The following is a 21603-nucleotide window of genomic DNA, read 5'->3' on the forward strand; positions in this document are numbered from 1 at the left end:
CTCTTGAATATCCTGAGTTAAAATCGCCACTGTAATTTATTAAAAACCTGAAACTAACCTATCAATACAGTTTAACAATGAACTGAACATGAATGCAATAACGCTTAAAAAAACAGGTGTTCAATTACGCTTAAATTTGATCAATTTTCAGAGATCGAAATGGTGCTTAACTGTGTACCATGGCATGGTAAACATTAAAATGGCACAGATGAAATATTTCAGTTATCATGTGGCATGACTAAAATTAGGAAAATAATACTCATCATGTAATGGAAAATGCAATAAGTTTGATCAACTCAAATGATTCAAAACCTATTTTAGCAACCCATCTAAATGTTTATCATTGGCTCTCTCAGTCTCACATCTTTGCAGTGACACTGGTTGACAGATGATACTTTGAAAACAAGATAGTAGATCTAGGCCGGCATTTTGCGGCTTAAGCGTCAACTGGCAGGTTGGTCAGCATGCAAGTAGGGGTGAAACGGTATACCACGATATTAGTAGAACCACTGTATTTTGCTTTCAGTTCAGTATACCGTAATGCAATCCAAAAATTCGGTATTTTCAGTTTTCGTACCATCATTTTATTAACCTTTTTAAACCTTTTCTACAATTTCTAGAAATAGAATCATTTTGTCAAAATCTATGCATTTCTGTAAGGTTTGACTCTTGTCAAATTTCTGCACAATGATCAGATCTCATATACCGACTCAAGATGGACCGAACCGAAGGCCTTGTACCGTAATACGTACCGTACTGTGGTAAGAGGGAACCGTTTCACACCTACGTGCAAGGGGAAAACAGCCTACACCTGACATTAATAATGGTTGACTTTGATGCCACTGTCAATAGCAACGAAGAAAAATACCTGCAGAGCTTCAGATAACTTTTTGGGTCATTGAGTTATGTACTCGCTTGTGGTCATCTCAATTGGGTATCCTAATTTTCCTTTCAGTAACCAAATATATTGTACTCACCTCACTCAAACTCAATTGGGTATTTTGCCGTTTTCCATTAATTTTAAAATTATAAAAAAGTTTAAATGTTAGTGTTTGTTATTTATATTTGATCTGTAATATGAGAAACGATAAGAAAGATTACAACTTGCCAAGTTCATGTCCTGAAATAGAACCTCTCAATATACCTCAGTTAAGTTATCTATCCACCGGTAAGCAACCGAAGATTTGACATTTTCGTGTGTAGGCATGTAAGATCACATTTACCAAAATTCAAGCGTACTTGTACGCAAAAGACTTAATAAGAATTGAGTTTTCACATAAATATTTGCTTAATTTACGCAGATACGCCGCTTATCTGTACCTCTGTACCTGGTGCATGGGGCAAACTGCCAGGTTGCCATTAAGACTTAAAAACATTCAGACCCTAACTAAGATATTCAAGCCCTCATTGAAAATATCTGTAGCTTATTGCAACATAAAAATTGACACAGAAATTTACTGCAGGAGATAGTGGTGTTCCGATTAATTGAAATAATCGAAGATTGGTCGCAGTGACCGAACGACCAAGCAATCGATCGATCACATTTTCTCATAATCAAACACAAACGATTTTGGAACTGCTGTTTTAGTCTTGAAACACTTGACGATCGAACATATCTTCGAAGTTGTCGGGGCCTGCAAACTTGTTTAATTCTTAGAAAACTCACTTCACTAACTAAAAAGTCATGACTGAATATTTCTTGAAGACTCCAGGAAGTTTATGGTCATGATATATTAGTCATCACTTTAAAGTAGCAAGTTGCATCATCTCATACATATCTGCAATAACAACCTGGATAGGAAAATCTGAAAAATGATTTTTTTCGATGATCGTTCGTTGGTAATGAAGCAATCATCAATTGTGAGATTTGAACAAATTCCCAACACTAGCAGGAGATGAGGACATAAATTTGAAACTAAGACGAGACACAAAATCTACCAGCCATTTATGCTTCTTCCATACACATAAACTGTACACACAAATATTATCATTAACATCGAATAGTTTGACACTATGCATATTCACTGCCATAACAACACGTGCAATGATAACGTTTCTTCCATCTGAAGCGCCATATATACTATATGTACATGCTGGGCTCGATTTAAGCATTTAGAACTTGCACTGGTGCAATCCAAAACTGCAAAATAACCTCATATACAGGATATACTGTATACTACCGTCTATAAGCCGACCCCCCAAACTTGACCCTTAAAATCAGTGTCAAAATGGTATTTTTCATACATAAGCCGATGGGGTCCTAATCCTGGCAAACACAGACCACAGTGTAACTGACTGAGTTTGGCTTTACGCGCTTTTAGCAATATTCCAGCAACATCATGGCGGGGGACACCAGAAATCGGCTTCACACATTGTACCCATGTGGGGATTCGAACCCGGTCCTTCGGCATGACGAGCCAACGCTTTAACCACTAGACTACCCCACCGCCCCACCACAGTGTAACACCTCCAGGGGCTGGTGGACTTCAGACAACACAAGGCGCAACGTCAAAGGATGTTAGCTTTATTTCTTGAGTATACTTGTGAGATAGGGCGAACACTTAGTACACAAGTTGCAGAGTGCGGCAGAGGCTACCAGGGGAAGGCAACGAGGCAAGGTTGACACTTGGGCAGTAGATAGCTGGATTGGCCGGTCAGTTCGTCCCTTCAAGTCCTTGGTTTGCCCCTTCTGCTGGTCTGTCCACGCCCTTCCCGCTGTCTGACGGCTCTGCTGGTCTGTCCACGCCCTTCCCGCTGTCTGACGGCTCTGGTCTACTTGCCTATCCTTCCTGCTTTTATATGCACACAAATGATAAATAATTTGCTTAGCTTGCAACCTTTTTGACTAGTCAGCAGTCCCACTGGCAGGATCTGCCCTGGTGGCCATGTTTTGATTAGTCGGCAAATCTCATGGCTGTACTCTACCTGGGCGGCCACATTTTGCTTATCTGTGAGTGACACGTTGCTGACAAGTGTCCAGACATATCGCTGACAAGTGTGCACAAACAATAGTGTTACAACAGACAGCTGGCAGTTACCAATAATTATAACTTTGGTCCACATTATTCAAAGAATTCACAGTCATATTGCGTCTACTCACGCATCGAAATGAAGTGTAGTTGACAGAAAATGGATAATATATTTGTTTCGCTAAATATCATACTTATTGAGCGTGTTCATATTTTCCTTTTCAATGTTGGTTCGTTGATTGTTGTTTTAACGCTGCACTCAGCAGTGTTCCAGCTATATGGCTGTGGTCTGTAAATAATCGCAGTCTGGACCAGACAATCCAATGATCAACATTATGAGCATCTATGGAATTAGGTGAGTGAGTGAGTTTAGTTTTACGCCGCACTCATAAATATTCCAGCTATATGGCGGCGGTCTGTAAATAATCAAGTCTGGACCAGACAATCCAGTGATCAAAAGCATGAGCATCGATCTACGCAATTGGGAACTGATGACATGTGTCAACCAAGTCAGCGTGCCTGACCATCCGATCCCAGTAGTCGCGTCTTACGACAAGCATGGGTTACTGAAGATCAATATTCTAACCCGGACCTTAACGGGTGTACGGGGAATAGGGATATGATCACATTCCAAGAACAGAACAACATGGAAACTGGATAATGAGGGCACGGACAGTGATTATTCATGTCATGAACTTTTATAAAGTAAAACTAATTTTATCAGACCCAAAATGGTTTTCTTACAATAGTGTTTCAAATCATCTATAAAAAACTCAAGAATTGTACATAATTGTATATTGAGCAGCAAGGTGCAACCTGTTTTTGTTTAGTGCAACAAGGTTATGAACCAAGGTTGCACCGGGTGCAAGCAGGTCTTGTTTCCTGAAGTCGAGGCCTGATATGTGAGAATGAGGCAGTTCTTATTCCAGAACAAATAAACAAGTCAAACTTATGTCATACATTTAACAAGGTGAAACAGAGACAAATTTAGTCCTAAACTAATGAAAAATCCCCCACACTGCACATTCTACACATTCACTGAAAGTGTGAATGTAAACCAAATTTCTATCTTCACAATAATTTAAATTATTTCTAAATATTACCTCTTAACGGAAGACTGGAGCACTGGAAATCTTTGCCCTTCAGTATTACTGTAATATTAATGAATGATGAAGTTAAGCTGTCTAACGCTGTCGTCATATACAACACACGAAAGGCACGAGATTCACAAAACCATATGAACTCTGTATAGCGAAGGTTGTATTTGGTCAAGCTGACCCAATCAAAACAGCTGTTTCCTTCTGTTCAACACGCACTAACACTTAAGTTTACAAAGGACTGTTCTTGGCCTACCACAGACTCAACACCTGTTCCAACAACTGACGCATTTATGACCTCAAGTGGTTTCATTATGTTCAACATGGTGTCAGTCTGAACCAATCAATGTTTGAAGTGAAGTGTTGGCTTATTTACAAACAGCTTGATACTGATACAGTTTATAGTTTTTCACGATTTCCATGAAAGTATTTAGGATAATTTTCTACCAGTTGCTTACTCAGACCAATTTGGATAAAACAAGAATTCACACTGGTTCATTAAAGGTCACATGCAACATAATACACAACTTTGCAGATTCTGATACCTTTCGGTATGGACTTACCGAAACAAAGCGTCAAAAATACAAATTCAACTTATAAAGTTGAAAAATAACGCGATGAAAAAAAACGCGCGGAATCGGAGTTCAAACGTTTCACTAATTTTCCCCAGACTTTTCTGGGGAATACGGGTTTCAACAGCTGGGCTGCGCTCATAGCATGTGCGCAGTGAAATACGTTCGCGCAACTTGGAAGCGGGCTGTCTGGTGAATACTCGGTGAAGGCTTTGGTGTGAGCCATTTTATAATGTTTTGTTGATATCTCACAAGCGCGAGCTTTTTATATGTTATGACAGTAAATAAACTGTTTATATAATTTCATTTGTCTATTTCATCACACGTTCTTCTTACCGAGTCACTTTCTCAGTTAGATACTTAAAAGCAATGTCATTATTTAGCGTTGACACAATTTCTAACTGTGATATAGATATGTCGATGTCACAGACAAAACTCAATGTCTTGTTTTATTGACACCTGTGTGTCTGCCTGCCTGTCTGCTAATGACAATAATCAATACACAACTGCGATCACTGACCACATGCAATTTGAACTTAACACCAATCAGGCTATACACCATAAACAAAACGCATTGATTTATGGCCCCGAGTTTGGTCTCTGTCACATTATGTAATTACACAGACAGGCATACTTGAACACATGACATGTTATGATGTCTGTTGATTGCAAAATGTTATACACAAAAAATGAGCATGTATTTACAAAACCCAACATCTCTATATATACACACACAATGAGCTGTGAAGGCGGCATCTGCTAATGAACCAGCCATTACACTTGAGTGCACACCCACCCGCTCTGACTGGGTTCGGTATCCCGGCTGCTTCGTTTCGAGGGAGGTAAACCCAAGTACAAAATATTGCACTTTTGATCTGCGATTATACGCTTATAATTTTGTTTATTTGTTTTTTCATAATCAGCAATGCATATTATATGTCATGAAGAAGTGATAATTGTGTTTTAATTATGTTTGATTTTTTGGTTGCATGTGACCTTTAACATTAGTGGTGTTCCAATTTATTGAAAAAATTGGTCGCAGTGACCAAACGACCAAGCAATTGATCACATTTTCTCATAATCGAACACAAATGATTTTGGAACTACTGTTTTCATGTTTCAAACACTGGAAGATGGAACAACATATCTTAGATGTTGTCGGGGCCTGAAAATGTGTGTACTTCTTAGAAAACTCACTTCACTAACTGAAAAGTCATGACTGAATATTACTTGAAGACACTGGGAAGTTTATGTTCATGATATATTTGTCATCACTTTAACATGTTTAAAGTAACAAGTTGTATCAATCATTGTACATTGGACGTGCAATTCACAAATGCTATTTGCTAGTATCTACATCCAACAAAAAACAACAGAGAACCATGTTATACTTATCGGCAAGAACAACCTGAACAGGAAAATCTTGAAAATGACGCGAACCAATTTTGTTCGATGATTGCTCAATGGTTAAGAACAACCATCAATTGTGAGATTTCTACCAATTCCCAACACTAATTACCATCAACAGATGCCCGAATATTACAGTACATGGCAGATATTTGTCACTAAACAACTTAACATGAGAAACTATTGGTGTTTTTTAAGTTGGGGGTAAGGATATATGTCAAAGCAAGAGTGACAGAATGAGCTCCAAATTTGATGAAGTACCCCCAAACTAAAATCATGTGCATCCATGTGGACGCAATATAATTTTCCTCTGGGAAAGAACTTTATGAATTTGTAATGATATCCCATATTAAAATATAAACATTCTGTTTACAATCATTATTCTAATGACATTGAAACTAACACATATTATAACATAATCAGTATCAAAGGGGAAGCATCCATGATCATTGATTTCATGCAAATTGATGGACTCCCAATTTTGGAAATGGACTCTCCAAAACCTATGCCCTGAGTCCCCATGACTCCCAGATTTTAAGAGCTATGTAAAACCCCACGTATGTTATCATGGTCATAAATGCTATTTATCATCCAAAACTGTGTTCCACAGGAGATATTGCTTGCGTGAGACCAAACGATACCTCCTAGGAGATATCGATTTGACAGCAGATTTTGTACAATGCCCTGACAGCATCATTTACATGACTTGCCATGTCATGACGTCAAAAACTTGATGACGTCACAATGCTATGACATCGCTGCACTGCAAGTCTAATGTCAGTACCATGTTCAGACGAATCAGAGATGTACATTTTTCATTGAAAACTAATGAAGAGTGATTTTTGATGAAAAATAGAATCTCACCCTCGTGTTTTCTGATATCAAATATATGAACACTCATTGATAAAAGTAAACATATCGTTGGCAAGCCTCAGATATTTGTAACTTTATCAACTCGTGGTGATATATTTGATATCAAAAGACACTCGGGTGAGATTCTCTAGTATATATCTGTCACAAGGGATATAAAACATTACCCAGATTGACAATTTGAATCTAAAAACGAACAATTTCAAATACTAAAATATTTTACTCAACACATAAATCAGTATAAAATTTAATATAAGTACCATACGAGCTATGGATCTCGTGCAACCAATGCTAGACCACCTTATTGGGGATCATGGGGACTTTGTACAATTCCATTCTGTGTTGTGATAAATCTCATCTCCAGAAATTGAAGATTTTGTTTTGGTTCCAACTCAGACTTCATCAGGTTCACTAGCCATCCTAGTTGCGTGAGCAACTTGATTGTGAAGTTCAGCTGAGTTGATCTGCTTGTTGACGGTGGGGTTAAACTTTAGACATGTATATGAAGATATTTTGTTGGCTGGCAAGTTTTACATCTAATCTGTGGTGTGGCTGAAATTTTTGGGAGTTTCATATGCAGTCATAATAATAAGACTCATATTGGTGAATGTTGTCATGTTCACAGACATTGGCCGAAACAATTAGGGGTGAACTGATACGCCCTTACCACGGTGTGGTACGTATTGCGGTACAAGGCCTTCAATTTGGTCCGTTTTGGTTCGGTACATGAGATATGATCATAATGCAGAAATCTGACAGAGCCAAAGCTTACATTATCTAATAACATGGAAAAATAACAATAATCTTTGTTATTTTGAATGAACAAAACTGTCATTTTTAAGACGAGAAGACGAGAATGTCTTACCTACAGTATGCATAATCGCGGCATATCAATCAATGCACACTCGGTTACCTGCACCATATATTGGATCAGCGGAAGTAGAACTTATAATCCGGGCATACCAGAAAAATCACTTTCATAATTGAACAAAAGGTGATTATGTGCGACATGTTGCATGTCGGTTACGAGAAGATGTGAATGGTGACAATCGCAAAGTTGGAGACAAATTTTATTGCAGGGTACGGGAAGAGGTGGTAAATATGATTAAATGCGAGTGAGGTGGTCTGACCCGGATATCAGCCGGGCCCGCTGGGTGAAAATTAATAGTACTGCGGGACACAATGGAGTGTGCGCTGCAATGTTATTATTCTATTCAAAACTTGAATGAATTTAGAACTCGATAATCTTGTGGATTGCGTATGGATACCTTTCTTGAGATGAAGCTTTTCAACTTCAACCCCGCAGAATACAAAAATAAAACCAACATATGGACGGACGTACCTGACCCTTGTAGACCACATTCAATAAATTTCTTGTTTCTCGTCACTTTTTTTTTCAAAATGGGTAGATTGGACTGATTTTTTTCTTCTGATTTTCTATACAATGTTAGTCCTTTATATATACAATATTATCTGCATGTTAACAGAGACCATATACTATATCGGTATATGGTCTCTGATGTTAATTATTATATCTGCTATATGTCTGTGTTCAAAATATGCAAATATTATATATATATATCAATTGTATGTATTCTTTTGAAGGTGATTGCATCTGCATTTGTACAATAAATAACCATACAAAAAAGCTGTTTTAACTTCAGCTTTATTTACATATCCTCGTGTCAGTGGTGATGACAAATTAATGTGTCTTCATTCACGTTATTTGAACTTTGATTTTGCAAAAAAATAAAAAAATAAAATAGGGTCGGGCCAAATTTAAGGGTCGGGCGGTATCAAGAAATTATTTTTAATTGGCCTTAGACCGGCACGAAGCGAATGTCAAAGTATATCGGACCATACACCATGTATGTCGTCGGTCATATTATGTTTGAAAAAAGTGTGTCGAACAACTTCTGTTTATTTTTGTCTATTTCTCTAATTTGAACTTAAGGGTGTGGTTGTACAGAGCAATATTAGGGACCGTTCATAATTTATGGCTAGGGCGGAGCGGCGGGGAGGGGAAGGGGTTGATGATCATAGTGAAGGCCGGGTCACCCATTTTGTTTTGGTGAGGTACAGGTCATACGTTTTGTACACACACGTACTAGGGTGTGTGTGGGTCGTCATTGATTTTGCACATGATATGCGGGGTGGGGGTGGGGGTGTCACGTACTTTGTACATACATTTTAGGGGGGTGGGGTCATTCACATTGTATATGCTTCTCCATAAATGTCATCATCACCTCCCCCATCCCCCATAACCTCCATACCTTAACTTAGATTTACGACAGAGTTCCCGACAGTTATTTTGTAAAAGCTAGGACACCCGGTTTAGAATACTTGTCAGCTTAATCTATGACCTCATAACGCTTTAACCACTAGGCTACCCCACCGCCCCTAATAGGAGTGAGTGAGTGAGTTTTTACGGTTTTACGCCGCACTCAGCAATATTCCAGCTATATGGCGGCGGTGTGTATCGTGTCTGGACCAGACAATCCAGTTATCAACAGCATGAACATCGATCTGTGCAACTGGGAACCGATGTCATTGTGTCAACCAAGCCAGCGAGCCTGACCATCCGACCCCGTTAGTCGCCTCTTACGACAAGCATGGGTTATTGAAGGCCAATAAATTCTAACCCGGACGGTATATGAAAGGCACGAGTACCTTAATCTGTTTCTTACACACCATAAAATAGGGATCGAATAGATTCAAATTTCATATTTTCTCATCGTAATGGCGCAGTAAATGCACAGCATAACGTTTATGAATGAGTGACGCCACTTTGCTTCCTAATCAATACTCCTCCTCCTCCTCACTCACTAAAATGACGATGTTCTATGTAAATATAGATGATTTACTTCTTGCAAGCGTGAAATAATTTGAGAGTGTGACACTACAGTAGAAAAGCGGCGGCTTCAAAATAGACTTTCCACCGTCATCCAGTATGGGGATGCTGTCTCCCACTTATAAAAAAAGTCTGTTTGCAGTGAAAACGTACCGATGAATTTCACTTTAAACAAAGAATAAATCAAATAAAGTGAAATTAAGACTGCGAATCCTCATAAATTTGCCTTGCCAACTGAACATGTAAATCTCAGAATTTTATTCACTGTAGGACAAAAGTTGTTTAACAAACGATCATAGATTCAAATATCTATTATTGGTTTGTATTACAAGAGGGTGAGCGCAGTAGATGGAACAGTGAAACAAATGCACGTGCGGTTCGTGATGAGCGTTAACTCAGACCAACTCTACTTGTTCTCGGTGTTTCATTTAATGTGCATACACCCTTGTAATACAAACCAATAATAGCGATTTAAAACTATGATCGTTTGATAAACAACTTTTATCCTAAGTTGAATAAAATTCTGAGATTTAAATGGTCAATTAGCAAGGTAAAATTTGTAAAATGTTTTGGTAAAGTGTTGAACTGACTTCAGTTTTAATCCCCTACTAATCCCTTATTAATCCCCTTTGATGCACCATTAACTTTAATTAATTGCTTGACAATGGAACTGGCAAAGTGGGAGGACACCCTTTGAATGACCATACAGCTGGATATCAGGTACAATGTCTCCCTTTAGGGACCGTCCATTCAAACCGGAAGTTGACCAGCGGGTATTTTTACACGTTCTACACATGCGGAAAAGCGAGTCGAAAATTAATGTGAAACCAACGAATGGCTGTTATGACCAACATTCACCCTGAAGTCTACTTTTAGCAAATATTACACAAACTTCCTCCTCAACAAACTGAGAAACAAGACCAGCAGCTAACAACATTAAAATTAAAGATAAATTATTGCACAAACCATTAATGGTAACCAGACTCTCACTTTGTACTCTGAAGTTATCACTTTGCTCACAGCCTCAGCAGTCACCTTCTACTCACAGTTTTAACAACTAATAAGTTGACCCACACTGGCCCCGACGTTCACACCGTTGTCCCGGAGTAGACCCTGAATTTGGTTATTAAATATACGGATACCTGAATATTGCCAGGGGCGTAGCTACCGTTATCGAAAAAAGCCCGGACTTACACATGATTGTTGCTGAAAAGGTTGGACAAGCCCTTTACTATATAAATGTAAAGCTTTGCAAACTATCGGGCTTACACGAAAATATTGGCATGTTATGCGCCTGATCGCAATATATATTGCAATACAATTTATTTGCCAATACCCAGCCCTATATATATATATGTGTGTGTGTGTGTATTACGCTTGATCAATATTTATCATGCCCAAATCGATCTTCCTGTGTAGTATTCCTCCTCTGTTCACAAGGCGTGTTTAGTTATATTGTTGGCGGTTTTTTATCATTCCATGGAATTCCTATGTGACGTCACGTATGTTTAATAGATCTAACAGCTGATGTAGAGGGCTACTGCATGGAATTAAGGATAACTCTTAACAATGACGACACACATCAAGAGTCGTTAAATGTTCGGGTGTTGTTGGTTATTTGACGTGTGGGAACGTTTACATGTTAGTCCCAAAGCTAACGCCCCTCGTGCGGCCGCTTGTGGACCAATCACAGCGCTGCTTCTATACGGCTCATGGCAGACGAAAAACACGGAAGAGCCCATCAAGCACTTTGGACAGCAGCGATCGAGACGTGAACGATAGACCAGAGTACCGTGTCCACGACATGGCAGATGGTCAGTGCACGTGTATTTTGTCTGAAAAGGGAGGCAGATGAATGGGCTCGGGTTAAGGCTTATACCACTGACTGCAGGTCCTAAACATCACTTTTCTGTGATGTCGATGTTCCATGTCTCTCTCTCGCTCTTCCCGTGAAGGAACAGACCCCGCGATGGGTGTAAATGTCGTTTAGCTAGACAGGGACAAGTCGAGATCGACGTTCGCGAGTCCATGCATCAATCACCACTGTACGGGGTAGCGTTTTCCAAAGATAATAGACAGTGAGACACTGTCTGTGTATGTAGAGACCTGTGTGAACTGAGACACTGTGTCTGTTTATATAGAGACCTGTGTGAACTGAGGCACTCTGTCTGTGTATATAGAGACCTATGTGAACTGATACACTGTGTCTGTGTATGTAGACACCTGTGTGAACTGAGACACTGTGACTGTGTATATAGAGACCTGTGTGAACTGAGACATTGTGTCTGTGTATGTAGAGACCTGTGTGAACTGAGAGACTGTGTCCACGACATGGCAGATGGTCAGTGCACGTGTATTTTGTCTGTGTATGTAGAGACCTGTGTGAACTGAGACATTGTGTCGGTGTATATAGAGACACGTGTGAACTGAGACATTGTGTCTGTGTATGTAGAGTCCTGTGTGAAGTGAGACACTGTGACTGTGTATATAGAGACCTGTGTGAACTGAGACATTGTGTCTGTGTATGTAGAGACCTGTGTGAACTGAGACACTGTGACTGTGTATGTAGAGACCTGTGAACTAGAGACCTGTGTGAATGTAGAGACCTGTGTGAACTGAGACACTGTGACTGTGTATGTAGACACCTGTGTGAACTGAGGCACTGTGTCGTTGTATGTAGAGACCTGTGTGAAGTGAGGCACTGTCTGTGTTTTTAGACCTGTGTGAACTGAGACATTGTGTCTGTGTATGTAGAGACCTGTGTGAACTGAGACACTGTGACTGTGTATGTAGACACCTGTGTGAACTGAGGCACTGTGTCTCTGTATATAGAGACCTGTGTGAACTGAGCACTGTGACTGTGTATGTAGAGACCTGTGTGAACTGAGGCACTGTGTCGGTGTATGTAGAGACCTGTGTGAAGTGAGGCACTGTCTGTGTGTTTTTTTAGACCTGTGTGAACTGAGACATTGTGTCTGTGTATGTAGAGACCTGTGTGAACTGAGACACTGTGACTGTGTATGTAGAGTAGTGTATGGCACTGTGTAGACTGTGTTTTAGACCTGTGTGAACTGAGGCACTGTGTCGGTGTATGTAGAGACCTGTGTGAACTGAGACACTGTGTCTGTGTTTTTAGACCTGTGTGAACTGAGTATGTAGAGACTGTGTCTCTGTATGACTGTGTGAACTGAGACACTGTGACTGTGTATGTAGACACCTGTGTGAACTGAGGCACTGTGTCGGTGTATGTAGAGACCTGTGTGAACTGAGACAATGTGTCTGTGTATGTAGAGACCTGTGTGAAGTGAGGCACTGTGACTGTGTATATAGAGACCTGTGTGAACTGAGACACTGTGTCTGTGTATGTAGAGACCTGTGTGAACTGAGACACTGTGACTGTTTATGTAGAGACCTGTGTGAACTGAGACACTGTGTCTGTGTATATAGAGACCTGTGTGAACTGAGACACTGTGTCTGTGTATATAGAGACCTGTGTGAACTGAGGCACTGTGTCGGTGTATGTAGAGACCTGTGTGAAGTGAGGCACTGTCTGTGTTTTTAGACCTGTGTGAACTGAGACATTGTGTCTCTGTATGTAGAGACCTGTGTGAACTGAGGCATTGTGTCTGTGTATGTAGAGACCTGTGTGAACTGAGACATTGTGTCTGTGTATATAGAGACCTGTGTGAACTGAGACATTGTGTCTGTGTATGTAGAGACCTGTGTGAACTGAGACACTGTGTCTGTGTATGTAGAGACCTGTGTGAACTGAGACATTGTGTCTGTGTATGTAGAGACCTGTGTGAACTGAGACACAGACACAATGTGTCAGTTCACACAGGTCTCTACACACACACACTATGCCTCAGTTCAGACAGGTCTCTAAATACACAAGGACAATGCCTCGGTTACATTCTATACGAGCTGGAACTATTGTACTAAATGTATTTACAGACACAAACGAATGCAAACAGCTTAAAAAATATTTATTTACTACACTTTACAGCAACATCGACCCCTCAGCAAGACCCTGGATCCGATGCCAACATTGAAGAGGCCTGTTTGCATGGAAACCTTGAACGTGTGAGATACCTGTTATCTCAATGTAAGGAGGACATCGCCAGGAAGAACACGGTAGGGAGGACACCTCTGATGACTGCAGCATTTGGACGGCACAGAGAGGTGTTTGATTTTCTCTTGAGAGAGGGAGCTGATATTTCAATAGGGGACGACAACGGTTGCAACATACTTCACTGGGCCTGCAGAGGCGGAAGTATTGAGATGGTCAAATATATCCTGTCCATGGAAGGGATGGGCGTCAACGACAAAGGGACTGACGGAACTACGCCGGTGGTATCAGCAGCATGGCGGGGACATAAAGACGTGGTTGAGTTCCTTGTCAGCCTAGGAGCTGACATGTCAGTCGTTGATGATCTGGGTGAAACCATCCTTCACTGGGCCGCACAGGGAGGAAATGTGGAGATGGTGAAATATATCCTCTCGCAGAACATCGTGGACGTCGACACTCGGTCCAAGATGGGCCAGACTGCAGCGGACATAGCACAGGTATGGGATCACAAGGATGTGGTTAAGCTGCTGAGAAAGCCACGTTGTCATGTGATGTAAGTGTCATTGGAACGTGGACATTTCGTCAAATCAGGCGACGTTAAGCAGCTTTGGTAGCGAGAGAGGTTGGATGGGTGACAGAGTTCGGCAGCCCCCTCTGAAAGTTTTCAGGGCTTAGGTTCTGCCCAGCCTGGTTCCCGGGGTCTGCGGCGCTAACGCACTCAGCGTCGATGCGTTAGCGCAGCAGACCCCGGGAACCAGACTGCTGTTCTGCCCCACAGTTAAGCAGATGCAGCACATAGTGTCTTCTGAAACCTTTTCCTGAATATGCATATAATCTCAACGATAGGTTAGGGTGGGCATTTGTTGTTAAATGTAAACAGTTCGAAAGGAATGAATGTTACTTGGACATGTTTCATATTATCAAGCAATATAGCATAGTGGTGGTCCAATTAATTGAAATAATCGAAGATTGGTCGCAGTGCCTAAACGACCAAGCAATCGATTGTGTTTTCTCATAATCGAACACAACCAATTTTGGAACACTTGTTTGCATCAACAATATTTTACACAAGCTTAGTTTTGTCTGTGTCAGTGTCATTAAATTTACATTTCATAAGCACTACAAGCTCGTTCTAAGTCATGATTGAATTTATCTTAAAGAATCCAGGAAATCTGTGTTCCTAATATACTAATCAAACTTTAAATATGCGAAATTTGCCGATGGATTTTGTGCAATTTGCAAAAAAAACTAATTGCAAATTACTACATGTTCTCTCTTTATTTTTTGTGTGCATTAACAAATATAACAGGGACATTTGATAAATGATGCAAACCAATTATTTTCGATGATTGATCGGTTGTAATGAACCAATCATCAATTATGAGATTTTAACCAATTCCCAACACTAATATAGCAATGATCTTGATTCATGGTCCAAAGTGTACGATGCCCCAGCATGCATTTATACGTGTTGTCTTTCATGGTTCTCTGTTTACAGCTATGTTGCAATATTTATAACCTTGGCTGCTTCAATAAATATTTCATCCCGTACTCCATCGTCCATCGTTATTGAGGGTGGCCACTATATCGGTAACATTCACCCAACAAGGTGAGGTGAGGTGAGGTGAAATGGGGTTTGACGTCGTACTTACGAATATTACGCTCATATGACGACGTGCATGCGTGTGTATGTGTGGCTGCTTGTACTAGCCCAGACTGAAGCTGGTTTTATAGTGCTGGCTCACTGAGATCCCATGCCGCAGTTAAGCATGAACACCCGACTCAGACACATTATACTGACTCCAAGCCGACCAGTCCTTGTTTTTTACTCATTAATGCCGAGCGCCAGGCAGGGAACAACAAGTACCATATTTTAAAGTTTATTGGTATGACGCAGCCAGGGATCGAACCCGCGACCTTCCGCTCTCTGGGCGGGCGCTCTAACCTCTACACCACGGAGTCGGTCAACACCCATCAAGGAGTGAGTAGATGTTGTATTACGCTACATCTGCAATATTACACCTATTCGCTGCAAGAAAAACAAGTATTTTCCTGTGGAAAAGAATATTAAATATAATTCATGAAGATCACTAAGCTCCAGTCCATATCACAGTAAACATTAAAACTAGTATTACAAAATGGAGTGATGGTTTTTCGCTGCTTTTAGCAATATTCCAGCAATATCACGGCGGGGGACTGCAGAAATGGGCTTCACACGTTGTACCCATGTGGGGAATTGAACCCGGGTCTTCGGCGTGACACGCGGACGCTTTAACGATTAGGCTACCCCACTGCCCTGTTTATTCAAGAGGAACAGATTATCGATAATACTAGATTTAATCTATAAGCATTAATCAACAACAAAAAACATGTCAGTGTTTCTTTACCTGTTTCTTATATATCCTTTGTTATCATATTCATGATTAGCTTCTCATTCTCCGATCTTCCGATAGGTGTCGCTTCACGTTGCTCAGTGAAAATAGCAAATAAACACCATCTGATTCCGCCGAAGTACAAGCAAATCAATTTTTCAGTGGTTCAAAAGCTGCAAGATTTGTTTCCCTTTGATGAATAATCACACAGGCATGGTTTCCGGTCTTACTTCTCCGCCCATAAAGAGGCTCCCACGTGGGATTTATGATAACTCATAAACAATGTCGGTACATATTGCGTGTCTTCGCATTTGTGTCTGATTATTTAACGGATGGGATCGTTTACATTTGATTTTCCCGCCATTTTCGATTGTCGGACCAGCATGATGACAGGGAACCAATCAGAGCACTCCTTCTATACGCCTCATGGCAGACTAACGACACTGAAGTGCACAACGAGTGACTATGGGACAGTACTTACACTGACCACTGCTCCACGTGGGCGATATGGGCGACATACCAGAGCGACAAGAACACCACGCGGAAAATGGTCAGTGCATGTGTACATTGTCCAAAAATCATGTACCGTGATTACATACGGATTCAGAATAGGCTCAGGGAAAGGTTTAATTAGCTGGATCAATGTATACGCTTTATATAGCAGATGCGTCAGGCGTTACAACCTGGATTCCAGATTCCAGACATCACTAGTCTGTCTCTTACGTCGTCTGAAGTAGTCGATATTCCATGTCAGACATGTAACCTAACATTGAGGATGAAAACTGGTTCCGTTGATGGTTAACGCAATAAACATAACGCTTCGCTTGTTCAGGTAGACAAGGGCAGTGTGCGAAACAGTTTCCAAATTTTGCAAACCAGACGTGCTAGAAAGTTATTAGTCCACAAGATAATTAACTTGCCCGAAATTTGAATGTAGACACGGGTTTCTTCATTAAACTGCTAATATGATGAACATTTTTATCAGGCCTTAATCTTGCATGATTTAAAAGTGTATTATAACTGAGCAAGTCGGAGAGAGTGATATACATGTATTTACAAAATGAAAATTCACTAGCCAGTCGGGCCAGTGACTCTGGAGATTTACTGGCACGACTGGATTTTTACTAGCCACGGGCTAGCGGGCCAGTGGGTATTTCGAACACTGGGCAAGGGGCATGTCGATTGAACGGGAGTAGGCCTAAATGAAACACGGCTCAAAGACGACAATAGACATGTAGCATACTGTAAGGGTATATACTTACATCATTATAATATAGCTGTTATTCATTATACACACTACATAGAGACAATTCACTATCTCACTTTCAGGGGCGGTGGGGTAGCCTAGTGGTTAAAGCGTTGGCTCGTCACTCCGAAGACCCGGGTTCGAATCCCCACATGGGTACATTGTGTGAAGCCCATTTCTGGTGTCCCCCGCCGTGATGTTGCTGGAATATTGCTAAAAGCGGCGTAAAACCAAACTCAGTCAGTCAGTATCACTTTCACATTGTTCCAGATTTCATAATTACACAGCGATAATATATCATTCTGACATAAGTACTTAGGGACAATATGTCAATATTTATCGTATCTCAAGTGTGTAGACTGGTGCTCACTGGATTGTCTGGTCCAGACTCAATTATTTTCAGACTGCTACCATATGTAATATTGCTTAGTGCGGCGTTAAACAAACAAACAAACAAACAAACGGTGTTGCAGTTTGACCCAATGGGTAATAGCACATAAACAATGTCTCACTAGACACACGTTAATACAAAGAAGCAGTGTCACGGTTTGAGACCTGTCGTTCAACACACCGGTACAGTGTCTCAGTTCCGAATATCTATGACTAAAAGGAACAATCGCATCGCAACACATCGCAATTACACATAAGAAGTCTCTCCGACCACCCAAGTCTGTACAATACCATGTCTCACCTTGACACATGGCAATAAGACCGCCTCCGTGGTGTAGTAGTTAGAGCGTCCGACCGGAGAGCGGAAGGTCGCGGGTTCGATCCCCGACCGCGTCATACCAAAAGACGTTAAAATATGGTACTTGTTGGTCCCTGCCTGGCGCTCGGCATTAATGGGTACAACAAGGAGTGGTCGGCTTGGAGTCAGTATAATGTGTCTGAGTCGGGTATTCATGCTTCACTGTGGTATGGTATCTCAGTGGGCTAGCACTATAAAACCAGCTTCAGTCTGGGCTAGTACAAGCAGCCGCACATACACATACACACGCATGCACGTCGTCATATGAGCGTAATATTCTCAAGCACGACGTTAAACCCAATTTCACCTCACATGGCAATAAATAGAGTCAATGTCTCAATTCCGAACGTCGTTGACTGAAAAACAGACAATGTCTCATCATTAATACACAAAAGAGGTCTCTCCGATCACACGAGCCTGCACAATACTAGGCCACATATTGACACATAGCAATATGTACACACAGGCAATGTCTCAGGTTCACATGGGGTCCGGGATTGCATGATAGCACTGGGACGATCTCTCACTTTACACGTGGCGGTGGGGTAGCCTAGTGGTTAAAGCGTTCTCTCGTCACGCCGAAGACCCGAGTTCGATTCCCCATATGCATGCGTACAATGTGTGAAGCCCATTTCTGGTGTCCCCCGCCCTGATATTTTGCTTGAGCATTGCTAAAAGCGGCGTAAATGCCAACTCACTCACTACTTGATTCCACAAAACTAAACTCATTCACTCACTCTCACTTTACACGCCTGAGTACACAGGCACAATGTCGCAGTTTCACAGTTCCAAAGGAATCGTCCCCAAATTTAAACCTATTTCCGGTGTTGAATCATACATCCTCACAGTCAGCTATTTTAAAGATAGACGTGATCTTGCTCAGATTAACTGGGGTTTGATAAGCTCCGAAAATATACTGTCAGGTATAGTTGGGAGGCAAGAAATGACAGATCAAGTAATTTCTTTAAATTGCCATATATAGAAGATGAATATCACTTCGTACTTATTTGTAATAAATATCAAGCATACATTCCTTTACAATTTTATGAATATCCAACAATCCACAAATTTAATATGCTCATACAATCATCAAATACAAGCATCTTAAAACATTTATCAGTTTATATATATATATATATCTATCTATATATATATCAATATATATATCAAGCTATGTTACAGAGATAGTTTTTATTATAACATACTTTCTCACTCTGTAATTCTCGATGTCTATATTAGTGAGTGAGTTTAGTTTTACGCCGCACTCAGCAATATTCCAGCTATGTGGCGGTGGTCTGTAGATAATCGAGTCTGGACCAGACAATCCAGTGATCAACAGCATGAGCATCGATCTGCGCAATTGGGAACCGATGACATGTGTCAACCAAGCCAGCGAACCTGAACACCCGATCTCGTTAGTCGCCTCTTACGACAAGCATGGGTTACTGAAGGCTCATTCTAACCCGGACCTTCACGGGTAGTCTATATTACCTTTTGAAATAAACTACCACTACTTCCCACCAGATCACGTGACGTTAAATAGTAATTCACTCACTCACTCCCACCAGATCACACAGATTTACCTCAGTTTTAAACCAGGTATGGTGACGATGTATTAATGAACGTATACAATATAGAGGAACAACGTTTGTTCGACACATGTAATTTGTATGACCGTGAAAGAATGTGCATCTTTCTGATTAAAAACTCACACTTAAGCCGCCCATTGAATATGTATTTTACTGCACGTTGCAGCAACATCAACGGAGTCACGAACGTCAACGTTGACAGCCACCCCCCAGCAAGAACCTGACTCGGAGGTCAAGATCCACAAGGCCTGTTTGAATGGAGACCTGGCCCGAGTGAAATACATCGTATCTCAAGGCCAGGAGGATATCAACGTTAGAGACTCCATAATGAGCACTCCTTTGATGAAGGCAGCATGTGGGGGGAACAGAGACCTGTTTGATTTCCTCGTGGGAGAAGGAGCTGATATATCACTACTGGACAGCCATGGCTGCAGCATACTGCACTGGGCCTGTAGAGGAGAAAGTATTGAGATGGTCAAATATATCCTGTCCATGGAGGGAATGGACGTCAACAGTAGAGGGACTGACGGGCTGACGGCATTGTCAAGTGCAGCATGGCGAGGAAACGTCGACATGCTGAAGTTCCTTGTCAGCGTAGGCGCTGACGTGACTACCGTTGATGATATTGGTGAAAACATCCTTCACTCTGCCTGTGAAGGAGGAAATGTGGACATGGTGAAATATATCCTCTCGAAGAATCTCGTAGACGTAAACGCTAGGACTAAGTTGGGTGAGACAGCCGCAGACATAGCCCAGCAATGGAAACATCCGGAAGTGGTAAGGCTTCTGAAAAGGCCACGTTGTCATTTGATGTGAGTGGGATATTGGTTCTGGGCAGCTTTTGCGGCGGAGAGTTGTATGATGAGCGCGCAGGGAAAACACCACTGATGACTGCAGCATTTGGAGGGTACAGACAGCTGCTCGATGTCCTCTTGACTGACAGGGGGGCGGTGGGGTAGCCAAGTGGTTAAAGCGTCCGCTCGTCACGCCGAAGACCCGGGTTCGATTCCCCACATAGGTAAATTGTATGAAGCCCATTTCTGGTGTCCCCCGCAGTGATATTGCTGGAAATTTTGCTAAAAGCGGCGTAAACCCATATTCACTCACTCACTCTTGACTGACGGAGCTGATGTTGGACAATAATGGTTGCAACACACTGGTGACGACGCCAGTGATATCAGCAGCATGGCGGGGACATAAACGCCCATAGAAATGAAAGGAACTCTAAATGAAGAAACTGTTCATTTCCATAAACATTCAGGTGTTTATCTTCAAAAAGATTGTTATTGGAAAAAACAAACTGAAGAAATAGTAAAGGTTGTAAGTCCTATGGTAAACTGTTTAAGAAGCTTTAAATATAGATTAACTAGACATACAATAGAATGTATGTATACCTATTATATACCTCCACACTTCGATTATTGTTGCCACATATGGGACAGCTGTACGAAAGAACAGTCTATGATCCTGGAAAATTTACAATTAGACGCTCTAAGAACGATTTGTGGAGCCGTGAGCGGAACTTGTCATGAAAAAATCTACAAGGAGACCAATTTCATACTATTAGTTAAGCGTAGACAAACGAAAAAACTTACTTTGTTCTACAAAATGAATAATAAGCTTACTCCAAACTACTTATCTGATTTCCAGAACATTCTTCAGTTTTAAGCTCTTACAATCTGAGAAATACTAATAGCATTCGCACAATTCGTGGCCATACAGAGTCGCTCCTTTTAACCAGACACCATACGTTTATGGAACATTTTACCAACTGAAATAATTAACTCACAATCAGTAAATTCGTTCAAAATAC

At 41.0% G+C, this 21603-nt stretch overlaps 3 protein-coding genes and 1 long non-coding RNA gene across 5 annotated transcripts in view; 2 read left to right on the forward strand and 2 right to left on the reverse strand.

The window, feature by feature from the left end:
• LOC124267507 (serine/arginine repetitive matrix protein 2-like) overlaps nucleotides 1–7858 on the reverse strand; it is a 50339-nt gene extending 42481 nt beyond the window's left edge. For both annotated transcript variants that reach the window (XR_006896052.1, XM_046702429.1), the window contains exon 1: nucleotides 7781–7858. The gene's annotated coding sequence lies outside the window, so the exon portion shown is untranslated. The remainder of the gene's footprint in view (nucleotides 1–7780) is intronic.
• A 3532-nt stretch (nucleotides 7859–11390) lies between these two features.
• On the forward strand, nucleotides 11391–14553 carry LOC124267510 (kinase D-interacting substrate of 220 kDa-like). The gene is made up of 2 exons (XM_046702433.1): nucleotides 11391–11580; nucleotides 13773–14553. Exons 1-2 carry the CDS (start codon nucleotides 11406–11408, stop codon nucleotides 14390–14392), a joined length of 795 nt encoding a protein of 264 aa, XP_046558389.1. The 5' UTR covers nucleotides 11391–11405; the 3' UTR covers nucleotides 14393–14553.
• Nucleotides 12213–12918, reverse strand: LOC124267512. The gene is made up of 3 exons (XR_006896053.1): nucleotides 12829–12918; nucleotides 12719–12757; nucleotides 12213–12339 (listed from the first exon to the last, which is right to left on the reverse strand). It is a non-coding gene; the product is annotated as an uncharacterized LOC124267512 (long non-coding RNA).
• Nucleotides 14554–16639: 2086 nt separating the features above from the next.
• LOC124267511 (putative ankyrin repeat protein RF_0381) lies at nucleotides 16640–20739 on the forward strand. Its single transcript, XM_046702434.1, has 2 exons — nucleotides 16640–16757; nucleotides 19957–20739. The coding sequence occupies exons 1-2, from the start codon at nucleotides 16715–16717 to the stop codon at nucleotides 20604–20606; spliced, it is 693 nt and encodes a 230-aa protein (XP_046558390.1). The 5' UTR covers nucleotides 16640–16714; the 3' UTR covers nucleotides 20607–20739.
• Nucleotides 20740–21603: the final 864 nt, after the last annotated feature.

This window comes from Haliotis rubra, unplaced genomic scaffold, assembly GCF_003918875.1.
Source record: "Haliotis rubra isolate DU_JTF1 unplaced genomic scaffold, ASM391887v1 Scf1317, whole genome shotgun sequence".
NCBI lineage: Eukaryota > Metazoa > Mollusca > Gastropoda > Lepetellida > Haliotidae > Haliotis > Haliotis rubra.